The sequence below is a fragment of the Vombatus ursinus genome, unplaced genomic scaffold, assembly GCF_900497805.2.
Source record: "Vombatus ursinus unplaced genomic scaffold, bare-nosed wombat genome assembly UNPS02014791.1, whole genome shotgun sequence".
Taxonomy (NCBI): domain Eukaryota; kingdom Metazoa; phylum Chordata; class Mammalia; order Diprotodontia; family Vombatidae; genus Vombatus; species Vombatus ursinus.
The window spans coordinates 74,088,024-74,111,933 of NW_020954569.1; the positions used below are offsets into that span (position 1 = coordinate 74,088,024).

Sequence of the window (23,910 nt, forward strand, 5' to 3'; positions counted from 1 at the left end):
TGTGTGTGTGTGTGTGTGTGATTCCTGGCCTACCCTAGTAAATTCAGACTCTGTTCCACTATAATCTAATTTTCCTTTATTTAGTACTTTCTCATGACTTATTGTTATTTCAAACATTTTTGTCCCACATTTTACACAATGATTTAAAAAAAAGGAAAAAATTCATTTGGATTTGGATAGACACATGGTATCTTTTTCTTGTCCATATTTAGAAAAAGGAGATGATAAGTGGCCCTTAGCACACAGAGCCAGCTGGGGCTTTTTCTAATCCTGAGTAAATTCCCAATAACTCTTCATGCTTCCACATGGCTGCCTAATTCTGAATTTGGAAGCTTGAGGATGGATACAGATAAATTTCAAAGTGAAGGAATATAATGGACTGGTGAAGCACTGGTATTCATACTCAAACTCTAAACTAAAAAGATGACTCTATGTTTATTTGATCCAGAGGACCCCTAAGGAGAAGATATTTAGAGAAAAGTGAACAGTTTTGTTCAGTGAATGTCATTCTTTAATCTTGTAATCGACTCTAAAATGAAAATTTTTTAAAATTTAAATTAAAAATTTTTTAAATCTGCATTACTCTTATGAATAAAAATCTCACTGCAACATAAAAATGCAGGAGAAAAATTATATCAAAAGTCAAAGTAAAGAAAGTACATAAGAGTGTATACTTGCATGTTGTCATTGTGTATTGTGCAAGTCAAGACATCATACTCTTGATATCCTTGGTCCTCTTCTAGACGGACAAACAACAACAACAACAACAGTGTGTGCCCACATAAACACACGTACACACAGACACACACATATTTTGTTTTATAGAATGTCACATTGCCTATTATAAATAACTATAAATTGAGGGCTGCTAGGTGGGGACATAATGCACAGAGTTTGAGTCCTGGAGTAAGGAAGACTCATCTTCCTAAATTCAAATCTGGCCTTAGACACTTACTAGCTGTCAGTTAAGCCTGTTTTGCCTCAATCTCCTCATCTGTAAAATGAGCTGGAGAAGGAAACGGCAAACCACTCCAGTATCTTTGCCAAGAAAACCCCAAATGGAGTCATGAAGAGTTGGACATAACTAAAGGGAAAAAAATCTATAAATCAGTATAACATTATGCCAGTTTTTAAGTTTGAATATTGCTTACAGCTCTCACGCTTTAAACATTGCTGTAGATAGAGAGCTGGCTTCAGTCGAAGGAAGACAAAAGTTAAATGCCACCTCTGAATCCTATTGACTGAGTGATGTTACCCAAGTCGTTCAGCCTCCTAGTGCCCTTGGCAGCCTCTCCAAGACTTTAAATTGCAGAGCACAGGTTGCATTGGAAGAGGCAATTTCCTTATTGGAAATTCATTATACCGATGAAAGCACAGGTCCAGACCAAAACAATTTTTTTTCAGCTGACAATATAGGATGTCAGTCAGTAGAATGACCTTTCCCAATACTAAAATATACAAAATCAATGCAATAGACACTTTAAAAACTACTCAAATTTGACTTTGCAAAATGCTGATTATAATTCTTTACTTTACTTCTGGGGGTGGGTGGGAACTATATTCCTCCATGCCAATAAAATATTTTATACGCTACCCTCAGGGTATAAAACAGGTTCTGTAAGACCTGTGAAAAATGTGGCATTACATCTTTTAAACAAAAAAAATCTGATTTCTGTAGACATTACAATTTTTTAAACGTTTAAAATAATTTCTTTTTTGAAAAAAAAAGTCAATCTCAAAAAACGTGATGGAGAAGAAGCATGTGTCCGATTTATAGCCCTTCTTTTGCTACTATAAAATTTAAAATGAATCTCTGGATCAGTCCTGTTTATATTAGCTTAATCCTGAAAAAATAAATTACTGTTTATTTTCTCAGGAGCACGGATGTACCATCTAATAAATTGCCTTTTCTAGTTCATGGGTTGTGTTAGAGTACCTGTCAATTCCAAATCACCAAGCTAGACCCAGCATTCTTACAAATTAAAATAAAATGAATGCAGATTCTAACAAGTTAAATTCAAGTACATTCTAATATGAAACCTTAGAAGAGAGCGTTCGACTGGAAGCCATTGGTTAAGTCAAACCAATGACTTCTTTACTGAATATATCTGAAATCTAAAATTATGCATGACAAGAGAACCAGTAATTAAAGGCAATAGGTATTCTACTCGTGGACAAGTAAGCTTCCCTATCTATAAGGCAAAAGCTGGGATGAATATGAAATGTCTTAGTTTCCATCCAAACATGCCTAAAAAGGAATTCTAAAAGACTTGAATCCTTGCAAAAGTCCTGTTCAACACCAGCTGAAGAGTAGGGTCTTCTATATTCTAAGATGGAGTATCTCTGGTTTCAGAGACTTGCAAAGTTTTCTGCAGGTTTACTATTTTGTAATTCACATGATAACCTGGGTTGTCAACAGCTTGTTAAAAAAAAAAAAGAAAAGAAATGGGTATTTTCCATAGTTATAAGGTGCCTTAGAGCATGTGCCAAGGCACTGTGGCTCTGATGGAACAAAGATCAATGTCCTCCTGGAAAGTGACATCAAGCAATGGATATGCAATAATAACTCTTGGGGGGGGGGAGAAACAATCTGTGTTAAAAATTATAGCAAATTCTGATGGCAACTTTTGGGCTAATAGTATGTGAAGAAACTGGTTTTAAAAAATTGATTTTAACATAATTGCCCCATTCTTTAAATATTTTGCATTTTATGGTATGCTGAGATATGTCTTTGGAAGGGCCTTCAGAGATGACTCAATCCACCCATCCCAACTTCATTTAATATATCAAGAAAATGAGGTAGTACCTCAGGTGACTCTATTCAAAAGCACATAGGAACTGTAGCTAGAAGACTCTTAGAGATTAGCTTTCACCTACAGATAAAGAAACTGAGGCCTGGAGTGATGTGACCTGCTCAAGATCCAACAGAGTGACTGAGCTGGGGTTTGGATCCAGATCTTCTGGCTCCTAACTCACTGTCTCACACTCCCTCCTTCAATAATGACCTCTGCAATGGAAAAAAAAAAACAACATTTCTTATTAAACACATTCAAATTCTTAAAGAATTTTTTAAAATCTAAAAGTCAAATATGTGGTATCTCCTTTTCCACTTGATGTCATCCCTAACAAGTACACTTATGTACCTGTTATAAGTACTTGTTGTGTGCTTGTTATGGAAGTTGACAGTCTTAGAGCACAGTCAGGCATTCAAGTCATAATCCTGATTCTCAGTAATGCAGCAGAGTGCAGTAGCACAGAAATTTATTAAATGGTCCTTTAGAGGCCCCCAACTCTTCCTGTTATTCATCTCAAATAACCCATTCCCAAGGTGTCGCTTCTTGGTGGCATCTGGCCAACCAAATTTCCTTTCACCATCCAAAGGGGATCATCTCCCATATCAAATGAAAACGCACTGCAGGAATTTGCAATTACAATATGCAAGGTTCTATTTTACAACCAGTACAACAAACAAGTTTGAAAAGAGAATCAAGTGTTTTCCATGGGGAAGAAGCAAATTTCCCCATTAGTTCAGGATGGCAAAATCCCAGCACTGGGGAAACAGCGCTCTTCCCCAAATGCTTGTCTGACTGCTCTGAACATTCTCTTCCCACCAAGCAGGGGAAAACTTCTTTACAGAAGCGACCCTTGGGTAACCTTTGGAAGATCAGAGACAAAAGCAAATTAACATTCTCATTTAGACTATGTTTTTAAATATACTAAAAAATAGTAGAACTCGTTCAGAAACAGAGGTCATTATAATAAGGAGTCTTTCAGGGTCTAGAGCTCCCGTAATCCAATACATGTTGAAGGTTTATTTCCGTAGTCTAATTAGCATCAGATAGGGAGAGGTGTCTTCGGACGTGAATTCACTGTAGAAAAAAAAAAACACATAAGATTAATGGATCCATTTAGAAGTCCAAGATAAAACTTTAAGGTCGCAATCCCAATCACACAGTTGCAATTAATTTACATGGCTTATTCTGCCTTTCTCCAGAGGTCCTGCAGTTCACTGACCATCTCTGACCAAGTCTGCAGGATACCCTGGCCAGCTCAGAGCACACTGGCCCACCCCGTTATTTAATTGCCCATCTGGCCACCTTTCATTTTTTCAAAAATAAGAGACCATGCTCCAAAACATTAATGCTGTAATTTTTTTTCAATTATAAGAATTTTTTAAAGTTTTAAAACATAGAGTTATTAGAGTTATGCCTCATAGGGACCTTAGAGATTATTTAGTCTAATACTTTATGAGGAAACTGAGACTTGGACTGCGTAAGAGGTAAAATAACAAAGTGCAGGCCCTGAAACCTGATTTAAAATCCTGCTTCCGGGGACAGCTAGGTGGCACAGTGGATAGAGCACTGGCCCTGGAGTCTGGAGGACCTGAGTTCAAATCCAGCCTCTGATACTTACTAGCTGTGTAACCCTGGGTAAGTCACTACCCGATTGCCTCCTGCCCCTCCCCCCCAAAAAAATCCTGTTTCTGACATTTAAAAACTGTGTGATCATGGGTTTCTTCAAGCCTCAGCTTCCACCTCTGTAAAATGGAGATAATCAGAGCATTGACCTCATAGGACTATTGTGAGGATCAAGTGTGATAAAGTATGTAATAAATTGTGTGTGATAAATTATGTAAAGCAACTCGTAAAATTTTCTATTATTGTTAAGTGATATGCCCAAAGTTCTGCAACTAGTGAGGAACAGAGTGAGGATTTTAGCTGACTCTCCCTCAAACACCCTAACCGCTTAATACCTCAACCTGCTAACTTCCCATGAGCTACTCTACGCCCCCCTCAACCACCCTTTTTCTTCTACTGAATAAAGTTCAATGGTTCCCTATGGCTTCCTGAAGCAAATATAAAATGCTCTGCTTGGCATTCAAAGCCCTTCATAACCCAGTCACTTCCTACCTTTCCAATCTTCTTATACCTTACTCCCTAGCACGTCCTCTTCAGTCCAGTCCACTGACCTCCTGGCTACCTCACAAACAAGACACTCCATCTCTCAGCTCCAGGCACTTTCTCTGACTGTTACCCAGGCCTGGAATGCCCTCCCTCCTTATCTCTGCCTTCTAACTCATCTTTTACTGCAAGCCTTCTCAAACTCCTCTTAATTCCAGTGCCTTCCTTCTGTTAATTATTTCCTGTTTATCCTGCATATAACTTGTTTGCATGTATTTATTGACATACTGTCTCCCCCATTAGACTGTAAACTCCTTGAGGGTAGGAACTGTCTTTTCTCTCTTTTTGTATCCCCAATGCTTAGCACAGGGCCTGGTAAATTGTAGGCCCTTAATAAATGTTTACTGATTGATTGATTGATTACAGATTCAGTGCTCTTAACACTATACTAATGAAAAAAATTCAGCTCATTTCTCCCATTTGAAGCTGAAAGTAAAGGGAAAAATTCTCTTTTTCTTGCACCTTCCATTATGACCCACCCACAACTACAGGCCATCCGAACAACATGACTTAAAGGAACTTAGAGGTCATCCCCTCTTTTTACAAATGAGGAAACTGAGGCCCAGAGAAGTTAAGAGGTTTTTCCCAGGGTCACAGAGGTAGAAAGTGACAGAGTCAGGATGTGAACCCATGTCTTCTGACCGTATATCCAGAATTCTTTCTGTGGCACTTCAAGCAAACGCCTCCAGATCAAAAGATAAGCAAACATTTAAACACACAAACACACACACACACACACACACACACACACACACACACACACAGAGAAATGGGTAAGCACAACACAAGGAACATCTGTCATTTTTTCCATTAGGGAACTGGCCACAAAAGAGTGTCTTTCTCCCTATCTTGGCATGGAGACAACAGACATTCCCTCCAGGTCTGAGCATCACTTTCTGTTCCCCCTATCCAACTGAGAACCAATCTACCTCCCAATTGTTAAGAGCCCCTGAAAACTAGCACTCTATAGTAGTAGAAAGAACACTAGGTTTGAAATCAGAATACCTGGTTTTGAGCTCTGGCTTCAACATTCACTATCTGTATGATGCTGGGGAAGGTCACTTCTTTTTCTGCATCTCAGTTGTACCATCTGTCTCATTGTGTCTTTGTGAGCAGAGTGCTTCACAAAATGCAAAGAGCCACATAAACAGACCTACAGCCATTATCCACACTGAGGTGATCAGGAGTCTACACAGTTTCTGAAATACGTTCATTTTATCCCTTTCCTGGACACCTCTGGTGTGGGACTTTTTTGCTTTTGTAGACATTATAGGGCAAATGGCTAAAAGATGACAATTTGTCACCTCGGGCCCCCAAGACTTTATGACTTAGCTCAGAAACTTTTTTTCCCTTTTAGTCCCTGATGATATATATCATTAAGAGAGAGTTGTTCTACAGTAAACAGTTTAAAGTATAAGATGAATCTGTCTGGATTCCCAGACTGACACTAATCACAGTGGGCTTGATTTTTACTCTATGTGCTATGCCCATGGCAGTTCAGAAAATCAGAATCTGCCCTAAGAGGATTAGCTTGAGAAACCTAAAAGCTACTAGAATGGGAAATTTTTTAATTGCATCTTTAATGATATGTGTAATTATGGACTTTATTTTTTTTATGGAAGCAATTATGTAGAATATCAGAGAAACAGGGTTTAGGCCTGGAAGTGTTCTGCCGTTTGTAAAATATTTAAACATCCAGGTCATTTAGTCTTCTTTATCATTTCCATCAAAGTACAATTCTGGACGTGAGCATTCACCCTTTCATCCATTCATTACAGCAATTTTTCTGAGAATCTATTATGTGCTTAGCACTGTGCCAGATGTTATGAAGGATTAAAGGAAGCAGGAAAAAGAAATATTTGTGCCTTCTCCTACAATCTAATTGAGCAGATAAGACAAAGGCCACATGAAAAGTTAAGTTATAACAAAAGGCATTTTGTGATTAAATGCTAAGTGAATGCAGAAGGAGTGCTCACTATGGGCTAGACTTGAGCAAAGCCTTGAAGGATAAGTGGGCTTCAAATAGGCAGAAATGCTGGAGCGATGGGAGAAAATGTAAGAGAATATTGTCAACCATGATGTGGACAGGAAATGTATGTCATGTTCTGGAGATACTGAGAGGCTCAGTCCAGTTAGAAAAGAATTTCTGTGTGTTGGGGCCAATGTGGAGAAAGATTAAAGATAACCCTGGAAAAGTAACTTGGAACCTAATTATGGATAGCCTCGAATGTCAGGCTAATGAAGTTGAATTTCATCCTCAGTGATGGAGAGTCACAATTTCAAGCAAAGGAGTAATAGGATGAAGATGCTACTTTACAAAGATTAATATGTCAGCATTGTGTAGGATGTGCTGAAATGTGCTTAGCGCAAGGTGGAGGGATACTGGAAGCAAGTAAAGCATTTAGGATCCTTGCACTGATGTAAGCATGAGGTAAGAAGGACCCGGATTGGGGAGGTCACCATGAAATGTAAGGAAAAGGATAGATTCAAGAGAAAATATGAAACAATAAATAGGATTTGGTGATCTGATAAGTATGGGGAAGAGGAAAAACTCAAAGGTGATTAAAATTTTAATCCTGGGTGACTATAAAATGATGATATTAGTGATAGAAAGAGAGCAATAGGAAAGCAAAGACAGTTTGGGTGGCAGGATAGCACATTTGAAAGCACTATGTCAATAAAGGGTATGCATCTCCTAGGGAAAACATTCCACTTTTGCTAATTTAAAAAAAAACATTTACAGAATGCTTATCAAGCATTGTAAAGTTTTGGGAGGCCAAATTTAAATAACATTCTTGACTAGGTTCTAACCAAGTAAGTAAAATTCAGTTCAGCTAAATTTGAGAATGATGACAAATGTAAATGATTAAAAAATATTTATTCAGTGCAGCTGTCAAAAGTGGAGCTAGGAATTCTCTGATCACAGCTGGTAAAAGCTGACCACAGAGTCAGTATGCACCATGCTATCAGCTTGATAGGCTCCTTACAAAGAAAACAAATTTGGGTTCATTTCGAAATGTTTCTGTTCATAAATACACAACCCGTTTCTACTTGCTTCTTTTCATAATACTAGAGTAGAAATAAATTTATGATTCCTTTCATATGTCAAGGTCCCATGATTTTATCAGTGTTGGTGAAGGAGGAAGGAAAGGAGGGAGGGAATAGGCCTTTTATAGTACCTACTATGTACCAGGCATATGCTATGCACTTATTACAAATACTATCTCATTTGAGATAGTGCAGATGCCTTCATCATTGATAAAGATCAGAAAGCTTTTTATGCCATAAATTTTTGAAAAATAGCTCAAAAAAATCCATGATTTTTTTTTATCTATGATATGGTCAATTCAGAGAGAAGCTGCTAGACTAATTTTGGACAATTCTTCATCCTGCTCATACTTAGAATGGGAACAGGGATGGGACTTATGATTTCACTGGTATTGGCAGCTCCTGATGAGGAACTTTCTCTACCAACAGTTGTCAGACATTTCCCTGAAACCTAGAGTCTTAGAGAATGGGACTTTGAGTCTTTTTTTGTATGTCCTGGACCTTCAGGCAGTCTGGTGAAGCCTATGGAACCCTGCTTAGAATAATGTTTTAAATGTGTGAAATAAAATATATAGGATTACAAAGGAAATTCAGGACATTGAAATATTTATCAAAATGTATATTTTTAAAAGTTTGTGGACCTCATGTTAAGAACTCCTGTATAAGGAAGTACCCTAGAACAATGGGAGGTTGAATGACTTGCTTAGGAATATACAGCCAGTGTGCGTCAGGTCTAAACCCAGTTCTTCCTGGCTCCAAGGCCACTTATCCATCCATAATATCATGCCGTCTATAGTTCATACTAAATAATTTAAATAACTTAAAAAAGATTCAACGTTGTCTATATCCTATCAATACAAATAATAATAATTTCTCATATATCCGAAGTCATATACATAATTACATCCTACATGAGATGTGGTGGGGGGCGAAGAGGAGAAGGAAACACCTTACCTTGTGGAAACTCCCTTAGATACCTTCAACTTGGAGTTGTCTGACCAAAGTTCAATCTTGCTTTTTAGGTCTTTATTCTAAAATTGAAAAGAAAATTCTATCAAGATTGTGTAGAAACCCTGGCATGGAATGATATTTTGCATTATATGGACTGGGTTTTTTTCTTATACTCAAAGCCTATATCCCCCCTTAGAGGCTAGTCAGCTGATCTATTCATTCATTCTTCAGATCAGTGAGCACTGTACATTAACGACATAATGTCTTCAATGATATCCTGAAAAGAATAAGCACCTGGGAAAATGCCTAAACCAATACAGGATCAAGCAATATGCTGATTCAGGGTCTAAAATTCAATTGTTAAAAAGAATCAATCTTAGGGGCAGCTAGGTGGCGCAGTGGATAGAGCACCGGCCCTGAAGTCAGGAGGACCTGAGTTCAAATTCGGCTTCAGACCAAACACTTGACACGTACTAGCTGTGTGACATTGGGCAAGTCACTTAACCCCAATTACCTCACCAAAAAAAATAAGAATCAATCTTAAAAAATATCTTTCCCTTGAAGAATCTCAGAGAATCAACTGAAAAATTATTTGAAATGATTAACAATGTTAGCAAAGTTGCAGGATATAAATTAAACCCACATAAATCATAAGCATTTCTACATATTACCAACAAGTATAGCACCTAGAGATAGAAATAAAAATTCCATTTAAAATAACTACAGAAAATATAAAATACTTGGGAGTCTACCTGTCAAGAAAAACCCAGGAACTATATGAGCACATTTACAAAATACTTCTCACACAAATAAAGTCAGACCTAAACAACTGGAAAAATATGAAATGCTCATGAGTAAGGCAAGCTAATATAATAAAAATTACAATTCTACCTAAATTAATTTATATATTCAGTGCAATACCAACCAAACTACCTAAACATATTTATAGAGTTAGAAAAAACATAATAACAAAATTCATCTGGCGGAACAAAGGTCAAGAATATCAAAGAAATCAATGAAAAAAAATATGAAGGAAGGTAGCTTGGCTATATCAGATCTCAAACTGTATTGCAAAGTGGTAATCATCAAAACAATTTGGTACTGGCTTAGAATAGAGTGGTAGACCAGTAAAATAAATCAAGTACACAATATATAATAGTAAATGACCATAGCAATCTATTGTTTGATAAATGCAAAGATCCCAGCTTTTTGGACAAGAACTCACTATCTGACAAAAACTGCTGGGTAAACTAGAAAGCAGTTTGGCAGAAACTAGGCATAGACCGACATCTCCCATTTTATACCAAGATAAGGTCAAAATGGGTACATGATTTAGATATGAAGAATTCATAAGTGGTCAAAGGATAGAAACAGGCAGTTTTCAGAAGACAGCAAAGCTATCTATAGTCATATAAAAATGCTCTAAATCACTGTTGATTAGAAAAATACAAATTAAAACAACTCTAAGGTGTCACCACACACCTAAAAGATTAGATAATTTGACAGAAAAGGAAAATTATAAATGCTAGAGAGGATGTGGGAAAATTGGGACTCTAATGCACTGTTAGTGGAGTTGTGAACTGATCCAACCACTCTGGAGAACAATATGGAACTATGCCAAAAGGTTATAAAAATTGTGCATACCCTTTGACCTAGAAATACCATTACTAGATCTATACCCCAAAGATATCAAAGAAAAAGGAAAAGGACCTACATGGACAAAAATATTTATAGCAGTTCTTTTTGTATTAGAAAAGAATTGGAAACTCAGAGGATGCCCATCAATTGGGGAATGGCTGAACAATTGTAGTATATGATTGTGATAGAATACTATTGTGCTATATGAAATGGTGAACAGGTAGATTTCAGAAAAGCCTGAAAGAACTGAATGAACTGATACAAAGTGAAGTGAGCAGAACCAGAACATTGTACACAATAACAGCAATATTATGTGATGATTAACTGTGAATGACTTAGGTATTCTCAGCAATACAATGATCTCAGACTATTCCAAAGGACTCAGGATGAAAAATGCTATCTATCTTCAGAGAAAGAATTGATGGAGTGTGAATGCAGATCAAAGCATACTTTTTTTTACTTTATTTTTCTTGGTTTTTTTTGTATGTGTTTTCTTTCACAACATGACTAATATAGAAATATGATTTGCATGACTGCACATGTATAACCTACATCAAATTGCTTGCCATCTCAGGGAGGGAGGGAGAAAATTTGAAACTCAAATTTTTTAAAAAACAAATGTTTAAAAAATTTTACATATAATCAGAAAAAAATAAAATATTTGGAAACACCCCCCAAAGAAATATCTTTTGTACAGAGTTTGAAAGTTTTTTATTAAAGGCATCCTAGATATTAAAATATGCCTCTTTTCTATACTCTTTGCTCCATACATTCAGGAACTATATTTGTTCTATGCTAGTACATATCTAGTAGAACCTCAGTCTCCTCATTTATAAAATAGGTATGAAAACAGAATAAGAATGCTTGTGAATTATGTGACATATAATGCAATGATTATCATGGTTGTCTTTAGTGGAAAGAATTGGGTTCAGATCCTACTTCTGCCGCTTATGATCTATGTGACTTGGTGCAAGTCAGTTAACCTCCAGTGGTCTCAGTTCCCTAACCTATAAAATATAAGGGTTGGACCAGATGATCTCTGAGCCCCCTTCCAGTCTAAATCTATGATCCCATGGACATTCAATAACTACTGACTGGCTGACCCTTTTCTTTTCTAAATGACAACCTTACACATCTCGTAAACTCATGGGTGTAATTTATACTTCCAACAATTTTTATTTCCCTTGTTAGTGAGATTAGACCCTAAAAGAATGGAATTCTGAGTTGGGATATTTGTGTGTAGAACCAAAGAATTTTATGTATTTTATGAAATGACCTTTGATATTATCTGGTCCAAACCATCTATTTCATAGATGAGGAAACTGAGGCCAGGAAAGATGAAGTAAGTTGCTGTATTCCAGAAAATAATCAGGGACAAATGATGAAGAAAACAGGACCACAGGTGAAAGAAAAAGCAAATGTGAACTGGGAGAGGAGAAACAACTGATCCAGGAGATCAATCAATCAATCAATCATCATTCAGCCAGCACACATGAGTGTCCCTACTATGTGCACAGTTTTGTGAGCAACATAAAAAAGGCCTTAACTGTGTGAGCTTTGGCAACAAAAGCGATTACCATGGCCCTTGCATAAAAATGGCACACAAATTTGTTAAGTGTTCCATATTTTTTTTAAAGTGAGCTTTATTAATGTAAGGAGCTGTGTTAGTCAACAAACAATCATAGAACACTTACTATCCACTGGGAATGCAAAGAAAGGCAAAAACACGGTTCCTGTCCTCCTCACATTTTAATTAGCGGTGGGAGGGAGAGGGAGAATGACATGCATGTATATAACAGTGAGGGAGATGACATGTAAACAATCATGTACAAATGTAAATGGGAGGTAATCTTAGAGGGAAAATGCCGGCCTTTAAAGTTTACAAAGCACGTATATATCTATATCTATATACACACACATAAACATATACAAATATATATGTATATATACATGCACATATACATATATGTATATATGTGTATGTATATGTCTGTACCCACACATATATAATATTTCATTTGATCCTCAAAACATCCCTAGGAGGTATGTGCTATTATTATTATTATTATTATTATTATTATTATTATTATTATTATTATTATTATTACCATTTTACAAATGGGGAAACTGGGACTGAGAGGTTATCTGATTTGCCCAGGATCACACAGCTAATAAATGACTGAGACAGGATTCAACCTTGGGTCTTCCTGACTCCCAATGCAGAGCCCTATCTATTGTATCACCAGCTACCAGTTAAAACAAAATAAGAACAATGTTGCTACAAAGCAGCAATATGGTTAACTGCCAAAAGAAAGAGGAAGGAGGTGGGGAGGAATAGAGGGGATTCCCATGATTTCAGAGGTGACAGGCCCACAGGAAGTGGTCATGGAAAGCCTCATGGAGGAAGGACTTTGAAGATCAGCTGATTTTGGCTGACCAGAAAGGAGAAGGGAGCAGGGAAGGTAAATGAGCAGGGGCAATGAGATCCCTGCTTCACACGCTGTAGGGTCTAATCATACTCCCTAAACATGACAGACACTCCATCTCCTATCTCTGCACCTTTGCACTGGCTGTACCCCATGCCTGGAGTGCTCTCCTTTCTGACCTCCCCTTCTTGGAATCTCTAATTCCCTCCAAAATCTAGCTCAAGCTCTGCCTTCTATACCAAGCTTTTCCTGAACTCTTCCAGCTGCTAGTGCCTCCCTATTTATTTTGTGCATGTTCTGTTTATAAAATATACACATAAACACATGCACATGTGCATATACACATATGGGTGTACCTATGCATGTATATATACACGTGTATATATCTATGTGTATGTGTATTGCACATGTATATATGTGTATACATATAGGTGTGTTGTATTGCAACTGTGTATATGTAAAACATATGTACACGTACACACAGCACACATGTGTACATGTGCACATAATATACGTGCCTGTGTGGCTGCATGTGTGCATGTGTAAAGTGCATGCATGCATATACAGCTATACATGCATGTATGTATGAGCATGTATAATGTGGATCTTTACATGGGTGTGTGTACACATATATGTACGTGTTGTCTAGATATAGATATACACAGCTGTTGTCTTTCACGTCTCCTCTACTGAACATTAACTCAAGCTCATAGTTAGTTGTCAATGGAGAAAAGTGCTACAGGAATATGGACTGAACCTGTCATTTCATTGGTACAGGAACTTCTAGGTAAGGAAACTCCCTCCACCAAGACAGGTTGGCCACTCTGCAACTTAGAGACTTAGAGAGCTCTAAGAGGTTAAGTGACTTGCCCAGGGTCACACAGCTGGTATGTGTCAGAGGCCAGACTTGAGCCCAGGTCTTCCTGGGTATGAGGCCTTCTCTCTCTCCAGGATGCCCATTCCTATCCTAGAGGAATGCTCTGAGATGGTATGTGATTAGAAGTGACTAAAATTCACTTCCTGAATTATCACTCCCAGTTCTCTCTATAACTCATCTAAACAGATATCAGGGGATAGGAAAGGGTCCTTCTTGCCAAGATGACAGGCTTTCATTTGCTGTTCTTCAGTCTCCCCATATGCTTTACCATCTCTGTCCATGTGATAATGTTTTCCTTACACAGGCTTTTATGATGTTTCTACTAAATGAGACACTTATATAAGTTCTGCATTAATTGCTTTTTGTCAAATAGAGATTATCTGAGCCAACGGCAAAAACGTTTGCCAGTCGGGGCTCTGCTTCAGCACAGCCTACAGTCACTTTCATCTCTAAAACATTTTTATATTTGTCCTTATTACTGAAACATGGCAAGCAACTCACATCTGAAAGAGGATAGTGGCTATACAGTTACACAGAATGATTTGCAAATGGAAATAAGTGGAGGTGGAAGAGAATATTTAAAACAGACTTCAAGGTGAACAGGTTATCAGTGAGAGGTACTTAAACTCTTGTATATTTACCAGAAACTTCAAATGAAGATGAAAAAAAAATCTTAAAAATTGAGAGGAAAGGAATTAAGAATCCCAACAAGAGTGAGACTGAAATCACGTTCTGGTGACATTTAAAAGAGATTTGAAGAAACTGAGTGAGCAAGAGTATGTACAAGACAGAACTGTACAGTGTTGAATCTTCACTCTCAACTTGGGGAAAAATGAGGGCATGATTTATGAGGAAGAGAAAGAGCCTCGCAAAATTGAAAGATATTTTCTTCCAGAATTTTTGAATATTTGGAAGCAGAAATGGAAGAAAAAAGTAATACACAGTAACTGTGATAACCACACTAATAAAACCTAAATGCCTTTAGAATCATCCACAGTACAAGAAGGCATTTGCCTGTCTCTATCTGGGAGATCTTTTTTTTCTAGTTTCATAATCTTTTTAGTCAAGAAAGAGAGTGTACTTTCTATATGTCTCAAAACCTTTATCACCTTTAGAAGAGCCTCTTCAGCCATGATAACCAATATTCTGGCCCTGTTGAGACCACTGCACTGCTTAATGTGATTCTAGGCCATAGAGTGGCCCTCAAGCCCCCGTAAGACCTGGCACATCAGTACTTTCTGCTCTCGCACTTGATGAAAACTTCCCCAGTCAGCCAGAGAAATTGTCTGACAGGGTCTGCCCATCTCAAAGCCTAGACTGGATAACATGTGATTATTGTTTTCTCACTATCACTTTAATCATCAAACGTGAAGGATTTGAACATCCATCTGTTTGTTTTATATAATATTCAATCATCAATATGGAAGAAAATGTCCCAGAAAATATGAATGTGGAACAAATTGAAGATGGGGTGCCCTATCTTATATATCATCATTTCCCTACAAAATAGCTTTGAGTCAGTCCTGTAAGTTAAAGTAAATGAAATATTTCCCTGGAGATAAGCTGTTTTTTTTTAATCTTCAAAAAACCAGTCCTTCCTATTCACTGATATAAAGTACATTACTTAATGGACACTTCATTCCAATAGAATAGGGAAAAATTCTACTCCCACGGGATTGGAGTTCCTATCTTACTGTGTCTATTTTTGTACATTCACTTAGTGAAACACTTATAAATAACTAATGCATGCATAGTCCCAAATGTATCAGCTAGTCAGTCAACATTCAGTCAATAAGAACTTATGTGTTAGACATTGTGCTAACCACAAGTGTTACAAAGAAAAGCCCAAAACAAATAAAAATCCAAACTCCAGCTCCTGTCCTCTAGAAGGATACATTTGATTGGGAGAGACAACATGTGAAAAATGAGCTACATACAAGAAACATATAGAGTTAATTTAAAGTAATCAGAAAAGAGAAAGCAATAGCAGCTGGATGAACTAAGTTAAAGCCTCCTTCAGCAGTTCTTCCAAACCCTGTCGTTCCCTCCTCAAACCTCCCATGGCTCTACCTCACCCTACCCTCCTCAGGTAAGAATCATGTCCTGTATTTTACTGAAAAAAATTGATTGCATTTCTCAAGAAGCCTCTTTTCTTCCCCTTCTCATCTCACATCACCCAGATGCCTTCTGGCACCATTTCCTTCACCCATCTCATATAATGAGGTGGTCCTTCTCCTTTCTGTGGCAAAGCCCTCTACATATATAGGTGATCCTATCGCATCCCATCTTCTGCAGCAGATTGCCCATCCCCACTCTCTTACTAATCTTTAATCTCTCCCTTGTCTGCTTGGCTGCTTCCCTACTGCTTATAAACACACCTGCTTCTCCCTCATCCTCAAAAAGCCCTCATAGGATCCATCCATCCTCACTAGCTATTATCCTGTATCTCTCTTCCCTTATGTGGCTAAACTTGAGAAGGCTATTTACACTAGCTGCCTCCACTTTTTTCCTCTCCCTCTCTTCATTCTCTACAGTCTGGTTTCCAACCTTACCTCATCACTCAACTGAAACCGCTCCCTCCAAAACATTACCAGTTTCTTAATTGCCAGATGTAACGGCTTTTTCTCAGGCATCATCCTTCTCAACCTCCCTGTAGCTTTTGATACTGTCAATCACTCTCTTCTCCTAAATGTTTTTTTCCTGCAGGTTTTCAAGACACTGATTTTCAAGACACAAGATTTCTTCTTGCCTATCTGAATGTACCATCTCGGTCTGGAAATTGCTGGAAATTCATCCAAGTCTTGCCCACTAACCTTGGGTATCCCACTGGGCTCTGACTTGGGTTCCTTCTGCACTATACTATACTGTATAGTACTATAATCTATCTATCTATGTATATATACATCATTTTTTTCCAATTAAATCCAGTTCTGGAGGGTATATATGTGTGTGTATATATATATATATGTATATATATACACACACACACATATATACACACACACACACACACACATATATACCCTCTATATATATATTGTATATAATGTGTATATATATATATATATATATATACCCTCTATACTACTTCACTTGGCAATCTCATCAGCTCCCATGAACTTAATTATCATCTCTATGCTGATGATTCAAATTTACTTCTTCGGTCTCACATCTCCAACTACCATTGGATATATCAAACAGGATTTCCTGTAGACACTTAAACTCAACATGTCCAAAACAGAACTCATTCTTTCCCCCAAAACCATTTCAACTTTCAAATTTCTCCATTACCTTTGAGGGCACTGCCAATCTCCCAGTCACCCAGATTCAAAACTTAAGTATCTTCTTTGACTCCTCAACCTCTCACTCCTACCCCCACCCCCATATCCAATTTGCTGCTAAGGCCTACCGGTTCTGTCCTCGTAACATCTCTTGAATAGGCCTCTTTCTCTCTATGGCATTGCCAAACCCCTGGTCTAGGCAGCCTCTCATCCTCACCACATGTCTCTCCACTCCCGTCTATCCTCCACTCAGCTGTCAAATGGGGACTATACCACCCCACTATTCAATAAACTCCATAGGTTGCCTATCACACGTAGGATCAAATACAAAAACTATTATAAACACCCAAATGAACTACAAAGGACATATGAAGGAAGACTCTGTATCCAGAGAAAGAACTAATAAATAGAAATACACATAGAATACATACATATACACACATATTTGTGTCTAATGCTACCCATCTTTAGGGCAGGAGGGAGAAGGAAAAAAAGGGAAAAAAGAAATTTTTATGATGCTATATTTAAAAGGAATAGCAAGAGATTGCTAGGTAGTGCAGTGGATAGAGCGCCAGCCCTGGAATCAGGAGGACCTGAGTTCAAATCCAGCCACGCTTGATACTAGCTGTGTGACCCTAGGCAAGTCATTTAACTCCAATTGCCTAGCCAAAAAAAATGAATAGCAAGTTTTACATAATAGATTTGCAGTTTCATGTGCAATCATCTTTTTTTTATTATACTATGTTATGGAAATGCTTGTTTTATTCCATAAATTAAAAATAAAATTAAGATTAAAACAACAAAAAAACCTATCCCCTCAACTTTTCCAGTTTAATTATACCTTGCCCCTCTCCTCCCCAACATACTATTCAATCTAGTGACAGAGACAAAAGTAAGCAGGCTGTATGCTAAGAACAGAACATCTTCCAGGATGGAGCAGAGATGATGTATATGGTCTTAACTGGGTCCTTTGGCCCCTGACCAATTAGCCAGGTTGTGTCAGCTCTGGTTTCTAACAGAATTGCTGTTCATATAAATGCATGGCTATAAAACATCCCAGGAAGTTTGAATCAAAGTTACTACAGAAATTAAAAGCATAATTTTCATGACCTGAAAAGCCTTGGCACCAAATAAAAAATGTGTTTAATTTCTAATACAGTGAAAAGGCCCATGGGTATGCACACACATGTGTGCCTAAGTGTGGCAAATATTTCCTCCTTACCTGAGCTTCGAGGACATTCACCTTTTCTTTCAGAGTCTCAATTCTTTTATCTTGTTCTTGTACATCATTTTTTAATCCTTCCATCTAAGAATTAGGAAACACAAATGAGAACTTTTTGCAAGTCTTATCAAACCACAGGAAATACCTATATAATTCAGAGGTCATATGAATTTTGCAACTAAATGATTTTCTTGACAGAGGAGATCCTAGGTATTAAAGGACATAACAGGTTTTACATATATACACACACATATGTACATACAATATATCCATATATATATATATATATATACACACATATACACATATATATTTTAAGTGGACAACAGAAATAGCTTCTGAAGACTTAGACAAAGGCTTGTCTTTTTGGAGATTTGAAGTTGGGGGTATGGTGAGGTTGATTTTTCACATCATTTTTTTTTCCAATTAAATCCAACTCTGGAGAAACCATTTTGAATCTTAGTGTTTCTCCGCAACTGAAGCTTTTTTGTCCCACAAATCATACTACCTAGTAAGGCCCTGAAAGGCCAATGCCGGTACATTGTCTATTAAGAGCTTTCTAGTCACCTATAATTGTATGATAAGAGTGCTCATTGTCTGAGGAAAAGATAATTTGCCCAGAGATGTTGGAATATAGGCTCCTTGAGGGATTATTTTTTTTTGTATTATTGCCAAGCAAATGCCTGACACATAGTAGGTGCTTAACAAATATTTGCTGGGGGCAGGTAGGTGGCGTAGTGGATAGAGCACTAGCCCTGAGTTCAAATCCGGCCTTAGACACATAACACTCACTAGTTGTATTGACTATGGGCAAACTACTTAACCACAATTGCCTCACCAAAAAAAATGTTTGCTGAATTTAGCCTGATGCAGGAAAAAGGACATTGGACTGAGAGTTATGAGACATGGGTTTAACCTTGGATGAATCACCTCACCGAGCCTCAGTTTCCTCATTTGGAAAATGATATTTTGGGGCCTAGATCATCTCTAAGGTCCCTTTCAGGTCACACATTTCAGAACTATGCTTTACAGCCCTTTGGTCACTTTGCTTCATCAATTACAGAATGCCATGGTTATTTTCCACACAGGTAGGCAGCTTGAGCAAATAATTAAGACTTCTCATCTTCCTCTTCTCTTTAAGAGGTAAATATCAACAAGTTGGTTTTTTTTAAGGTTTTAAGTCTCAAGTAGGTTGATCACAATCAATGAACTGGTCAGTCTTGAAGACATGCATGGGCCACGTTCTTGGCTGGTTGACTCAGTCACTCTCGGCTGACACCAGGTCTTCTCCCTAGTAAGCAGCTGGCCCCTTCTACTGCACCTACGTTCTAAGCTATCAAAACCCTGAGAGGAAATGAAAACCAGTCCCTGCTACACCTGGGAATCTTGGATCTATGAGACACGCTGAGGAGTAGCCTCGGATTTCTAGACTTGATTCTTTTGTAATATCAGCCAAGAGTCTAAAGAACAGTTAAACACTATTTCCAAAGTGCTCTGTGCCAACCACAAGTGAAAGAGGCCAGGATGCATTTAGCAATGCAGGGGAAATGTCAGTGAGGGGAAAACTTTCATTACTTCTACAGCCCAGGCATGCCACTCTTATTTGTTCTTCACCCAGTAAACATTCCATCTCCGGGAGAAAGACGCTTGATTAAACTGACCTCCTGGATCACACTGCGTAGGTTCTGATGCTGGGAATGAATCACAAACTGCAAATAGGAAATTTGCCTCTGGAGAGTGGAAATCTCTGTCTGAAGGTCCTTACAACTGGGGAAGAAAAGGGGAAAAGAAAATGATTTTGCCAATAATGACTTTTATAATTTGTTTGTACTAGTTGTTCCTAAATTATTGACACGTTATCCCGTTGCTAACTGACTTTCTGCAGGTGTCTGATGTCAGGTATTTGCTTCATTTTGAGCAGAGTAGGTATGTATCCACTGGGGACTGGCTGAACAAATTGTTCTATATTAATGTATTTCAGGGTTTTTTGGACCAAACTTGTTGTTTCATCATGGGGCAAGGGGCTTCCAGGTGCAGACCTCCCTCAAGCAATACAGATCAGCACTTGCTCTGCCAGTATTTACAACCTTAGAGATCTTCCTGGGGGAACTGAGAAGTAAAGGGCTTGCTCAGGGTCATATGGTCACTAGGTGCCAGAGGAAGGATTTGATCCCAGGTCCTCCTGCCACCAATGCCAGCTCTAATTGCCTCTCATATTAATGTAATGGAATATTACTGCGACATAGAGAAACATGAGATCTGTATGAACTGATGGAAGCAGAACTAGGAAAACAATATTCACGACTACAATAACGCAAACAAAAACACTAAGAGGGAGTAAACACAATGGAAATGTGATGAGCAAGATTAGCCCCGGAGAAGAGATGAGAAAATAGAACTTTCTCCTTTACTTGGATAATGTACAGGATCATAAAGTCTGAGACCAAAAGGCCCTCAAGGTCATTGAGTATCATCCCTTCATACTACAAATAAGGAAACTGAGGCTCAAAGAAATTAAATGACTTGACCAAGGTCATACAGGTAGGGAGTGGCAGAGATAAGATTCAAACCCAAAGCTTTTCCCATTGCACCTTGCTGCTCCTCAGGTGGGGTACTATGGATAAGGAATGTTGCATATTCTGCCAAAAACAATCACTGTGTCACTTTTATTTACTACCAAAAAAAAATTGCTCACTGGATGGGGAAGGAGGAGAGAGGGGGGCAGAATGGCAATACCTGAAAGATTGTGATGTTAAAAAAAGGCATGAAGAAAACTTTAAAAAAATAAAATAATTAAAATGGGAAAAACTAGGAAGCTGAAGGTTATAAAGAGAAAAAAAGATAAAATGAAATGTGGAGTTACATTGAAACAGGAAAAGACTGACACATAGTAAGTACTTAATAAATGTTTATTGATCAACTGATTTAGTCAGATAAAATAATGGAAGTTTCAAAGAGGGTAGAAGAAAGACATGAAGATAAGGGAGAGATACTAATTAAGTAAATAAAAATTAAAGTAACTCAGAGGTTCTTCCTCCCACTTTTCACACACACACACACACACACACACGTGAAACTGGTAAAGATGTTAAAAAATGAAAATGACAACTGTTGGAGGGGCTATATGAAAACAGATACATTAATGCACTGCTAGTGAAGCTGTGATTTGGTCCAGCCATTCTAGAAAACAATTTGGTTCCATCCTTAAAAAGTCATTAAAACTGTACATACCACTCTTCGACCCAGTGATACCCCTTCTAGGCCTAATCCCTAAAGAAATCAAAGAAAGAGGGAAAGGATCCATATGTATAAAAAATTTTACAGTTGTTCTTTGTTATGGTGTCAAAGATCTGGAAACTGAGGGATTGCCCAGCAGTTGGGGAATGGCTGAACTAATTATAGTATGTAAATGTAAATTAAATACTATTGTGCTGTAAGAAATGATGAAAGGGATGGTTTCAGAGAAAACTAGGAAGACTCATATAAACTGATACAGGGTGAAGAGAGCAGAACCAGAACAATTTATGAAATGGTAACATTATAAAGACAGAAACCTCAAAAGACTTAAAAACTCTGCTCAATGCAATAACTAGCCATGATTCTTGAGGACCAATGATGAACCAAGCTACTCACCTTCAAACAGGGGCAATGAACTCAAAATGTAGAAGAAGATATATGGATGTGTATACATACAGACAGACGTTGTTTTACTTGTCTGTATTGACTGTGAATATTTGAGAAAAGGGGTTTGTTTTTTTTTCTTCCCTCCCCACAATGGAACAAAGAGGTGAGAGAGAAAGTAAATTTTATTTCATTGAAATTTGTTTATATTATACATATATCTCTCTCTATATATGTGTATAGATATGCATATACATACACATACATAGTACATGTATATACACACACAAACATATTATTATTTATTGGTTGTAAATCTATCGGTTGGTTCCCAAATGAGCAAACTCCCTCTTATCAATGCAGGTCAGTATCTTCCTTGAAACCTGTACACAGAACTCTGACAGGTTAAATGAGGTGATCAGAGTCACACAGCCAATATGTGTCAGAGGTGGGACTTTAACCCAGGTTTTGCTGGCTGTGAGGCCAGTTCTCTAACCACTACACCACTCTACCCTCAGCTAAGCTCTGAGGATACAAAGAAGCAAAAATTGTCTAAGGAATTTACACTCCATTAGAGGAGACAAATTGGCACATCATTCAGTACCAAAGATAAATACAAAGTAGATGAAGGCTTTGTCTTGTGGACAGTGCTGTGACCTGTACATTTTTCAGACAAAAAAACAAACAAACAAACAAATCTCAAAACAATAGGAGTTGTTTATGCACTAGTCTGACCCAATATGCCCTTAGAAACTGCCTCAAACCACTTCTGGACTGAATTCAAAGCTCTGTGTATATATTTGTAAAATGTAAAAAGTTAATACTGGTAAAATTGCCAAAGCCAATACATGGAATGTTTTCCTTCTGTCCCACAAAGGCACAGCAAATACTGGAAAACTGGAAGATGGGGAGTGATTGGGAGAAAAACCGCATATAAAAATATTGCAAGGTTCTGACTGCCATCCTCGGTACTGATTGGAAGCACTTTGGCAGGATTTACCATAGAGAAATAAAAAGGAAGCCTTCCCTCAACACAGTTTACTAGTGATTGCTAATGAATGACCAACCTTGTCAGCTCACCATGATGACTGTCACTCACCTATAAAAATATCACTTCATATGACAGAATACTGACTGAATGGAATAGATTAACTGTAGGTCTGACCGAGATGATATATGTTTCTTATGTTCTTGTATGTTCTTAATTGTCTCGGAATAATCATTTGAGAGTCTTTAAGTTAGAGGAAGTTCTACAGACTACGGGGTGAATACCTTGTTGTGAATTTCTGGGATAATGTGGACAAAAGTCACACAAAGGGTGGGCAGCTATGGATGGGCTAAAACCTGCATCTTTGAAAGAAACTCCCAAACTGATGACACCACAGATCCATCTGAGTAAGTTATAGGTTATATAGGAAGGAAATTTATCATATAATAAAAATATAGTAAAAAGGCCAAAAAGAAGAAAGAGAGGTACTAAGATTAAAGGAATAGAAAAAGGAAAGATTACATGAGGTGGAATCCAGTGACCCCAAATCACATGTCACAGGTTAATACTTCCAGGGATATACACTATGGATCATGTTTTGCTGCCTCCAGCAACTTATTACATATTTCTTCCAAAACAAGGACCTCACCTTGACTTTAGAAGAAGATTCTTGGGGCTTCTAGGTGGTACAATAGATAGAGCTCTGTCCTTGGAGTCAGGACTACCTGAGTTCAAATCCAGCCTCAAACAGTTAATGCCTACTAGCTGTGAGACCCTGGGCAAGTCACTTAACCCCAATCGCCTCGAAAGAAAGAAAGAAAGAAAGAAAGAAAGAAAGAAAGAAAGAAAGAAAGAAAGAAAGAAAGAAAGAAAGAAAGAAAGAAAGAAAGAAAGAAA

At 37.7% G+C, this 23,910-nt stretch overlaps 1 protein-coding gene across 6 annotated transcripts in view; it reads right to left on the bottom strand.

Moving 5' to 3' along the window:
* Positions 1 to 3,421: 3,421 nt before the first annotated feature.
* CCDC68 (coiled-coil domain containing 68) overlaps positions 3,422 to 23,910 on the bottom strand; it is a 91,267-nt gene continuing 70,778 nt past the window's right edge. For all 6 annotated transcript variants that reach the window (XM_027868996.1, XM_027868992.1, XM_027868995.1 and 3 more), the window contains exons 8-11: positions 20,066 to 20,171; positions 18,405 to 18,488; positions 8,964 to 9,040; positions 3,422 to 3,869 (exon numbers count right to left, since the gene is read on the bottom strand). In XM_027868996.1, coding sequence (XP_027724797.1) covers positions 3,812 to 3,869; positions 8,964 to 9,040; positions 18,405 to 18,488; positions 20,066 to 20,171 — 325 coding nt within the window. In that variant the 3' untranslated portion in view covers positions 3,422 to 3,811. The remainder of the gene's footprint in view (positions 3,870 to 8,963; positions 9,041 to 18,404; positions 18,489 to 20,065; positions 20,172 to 23,910) is intronic.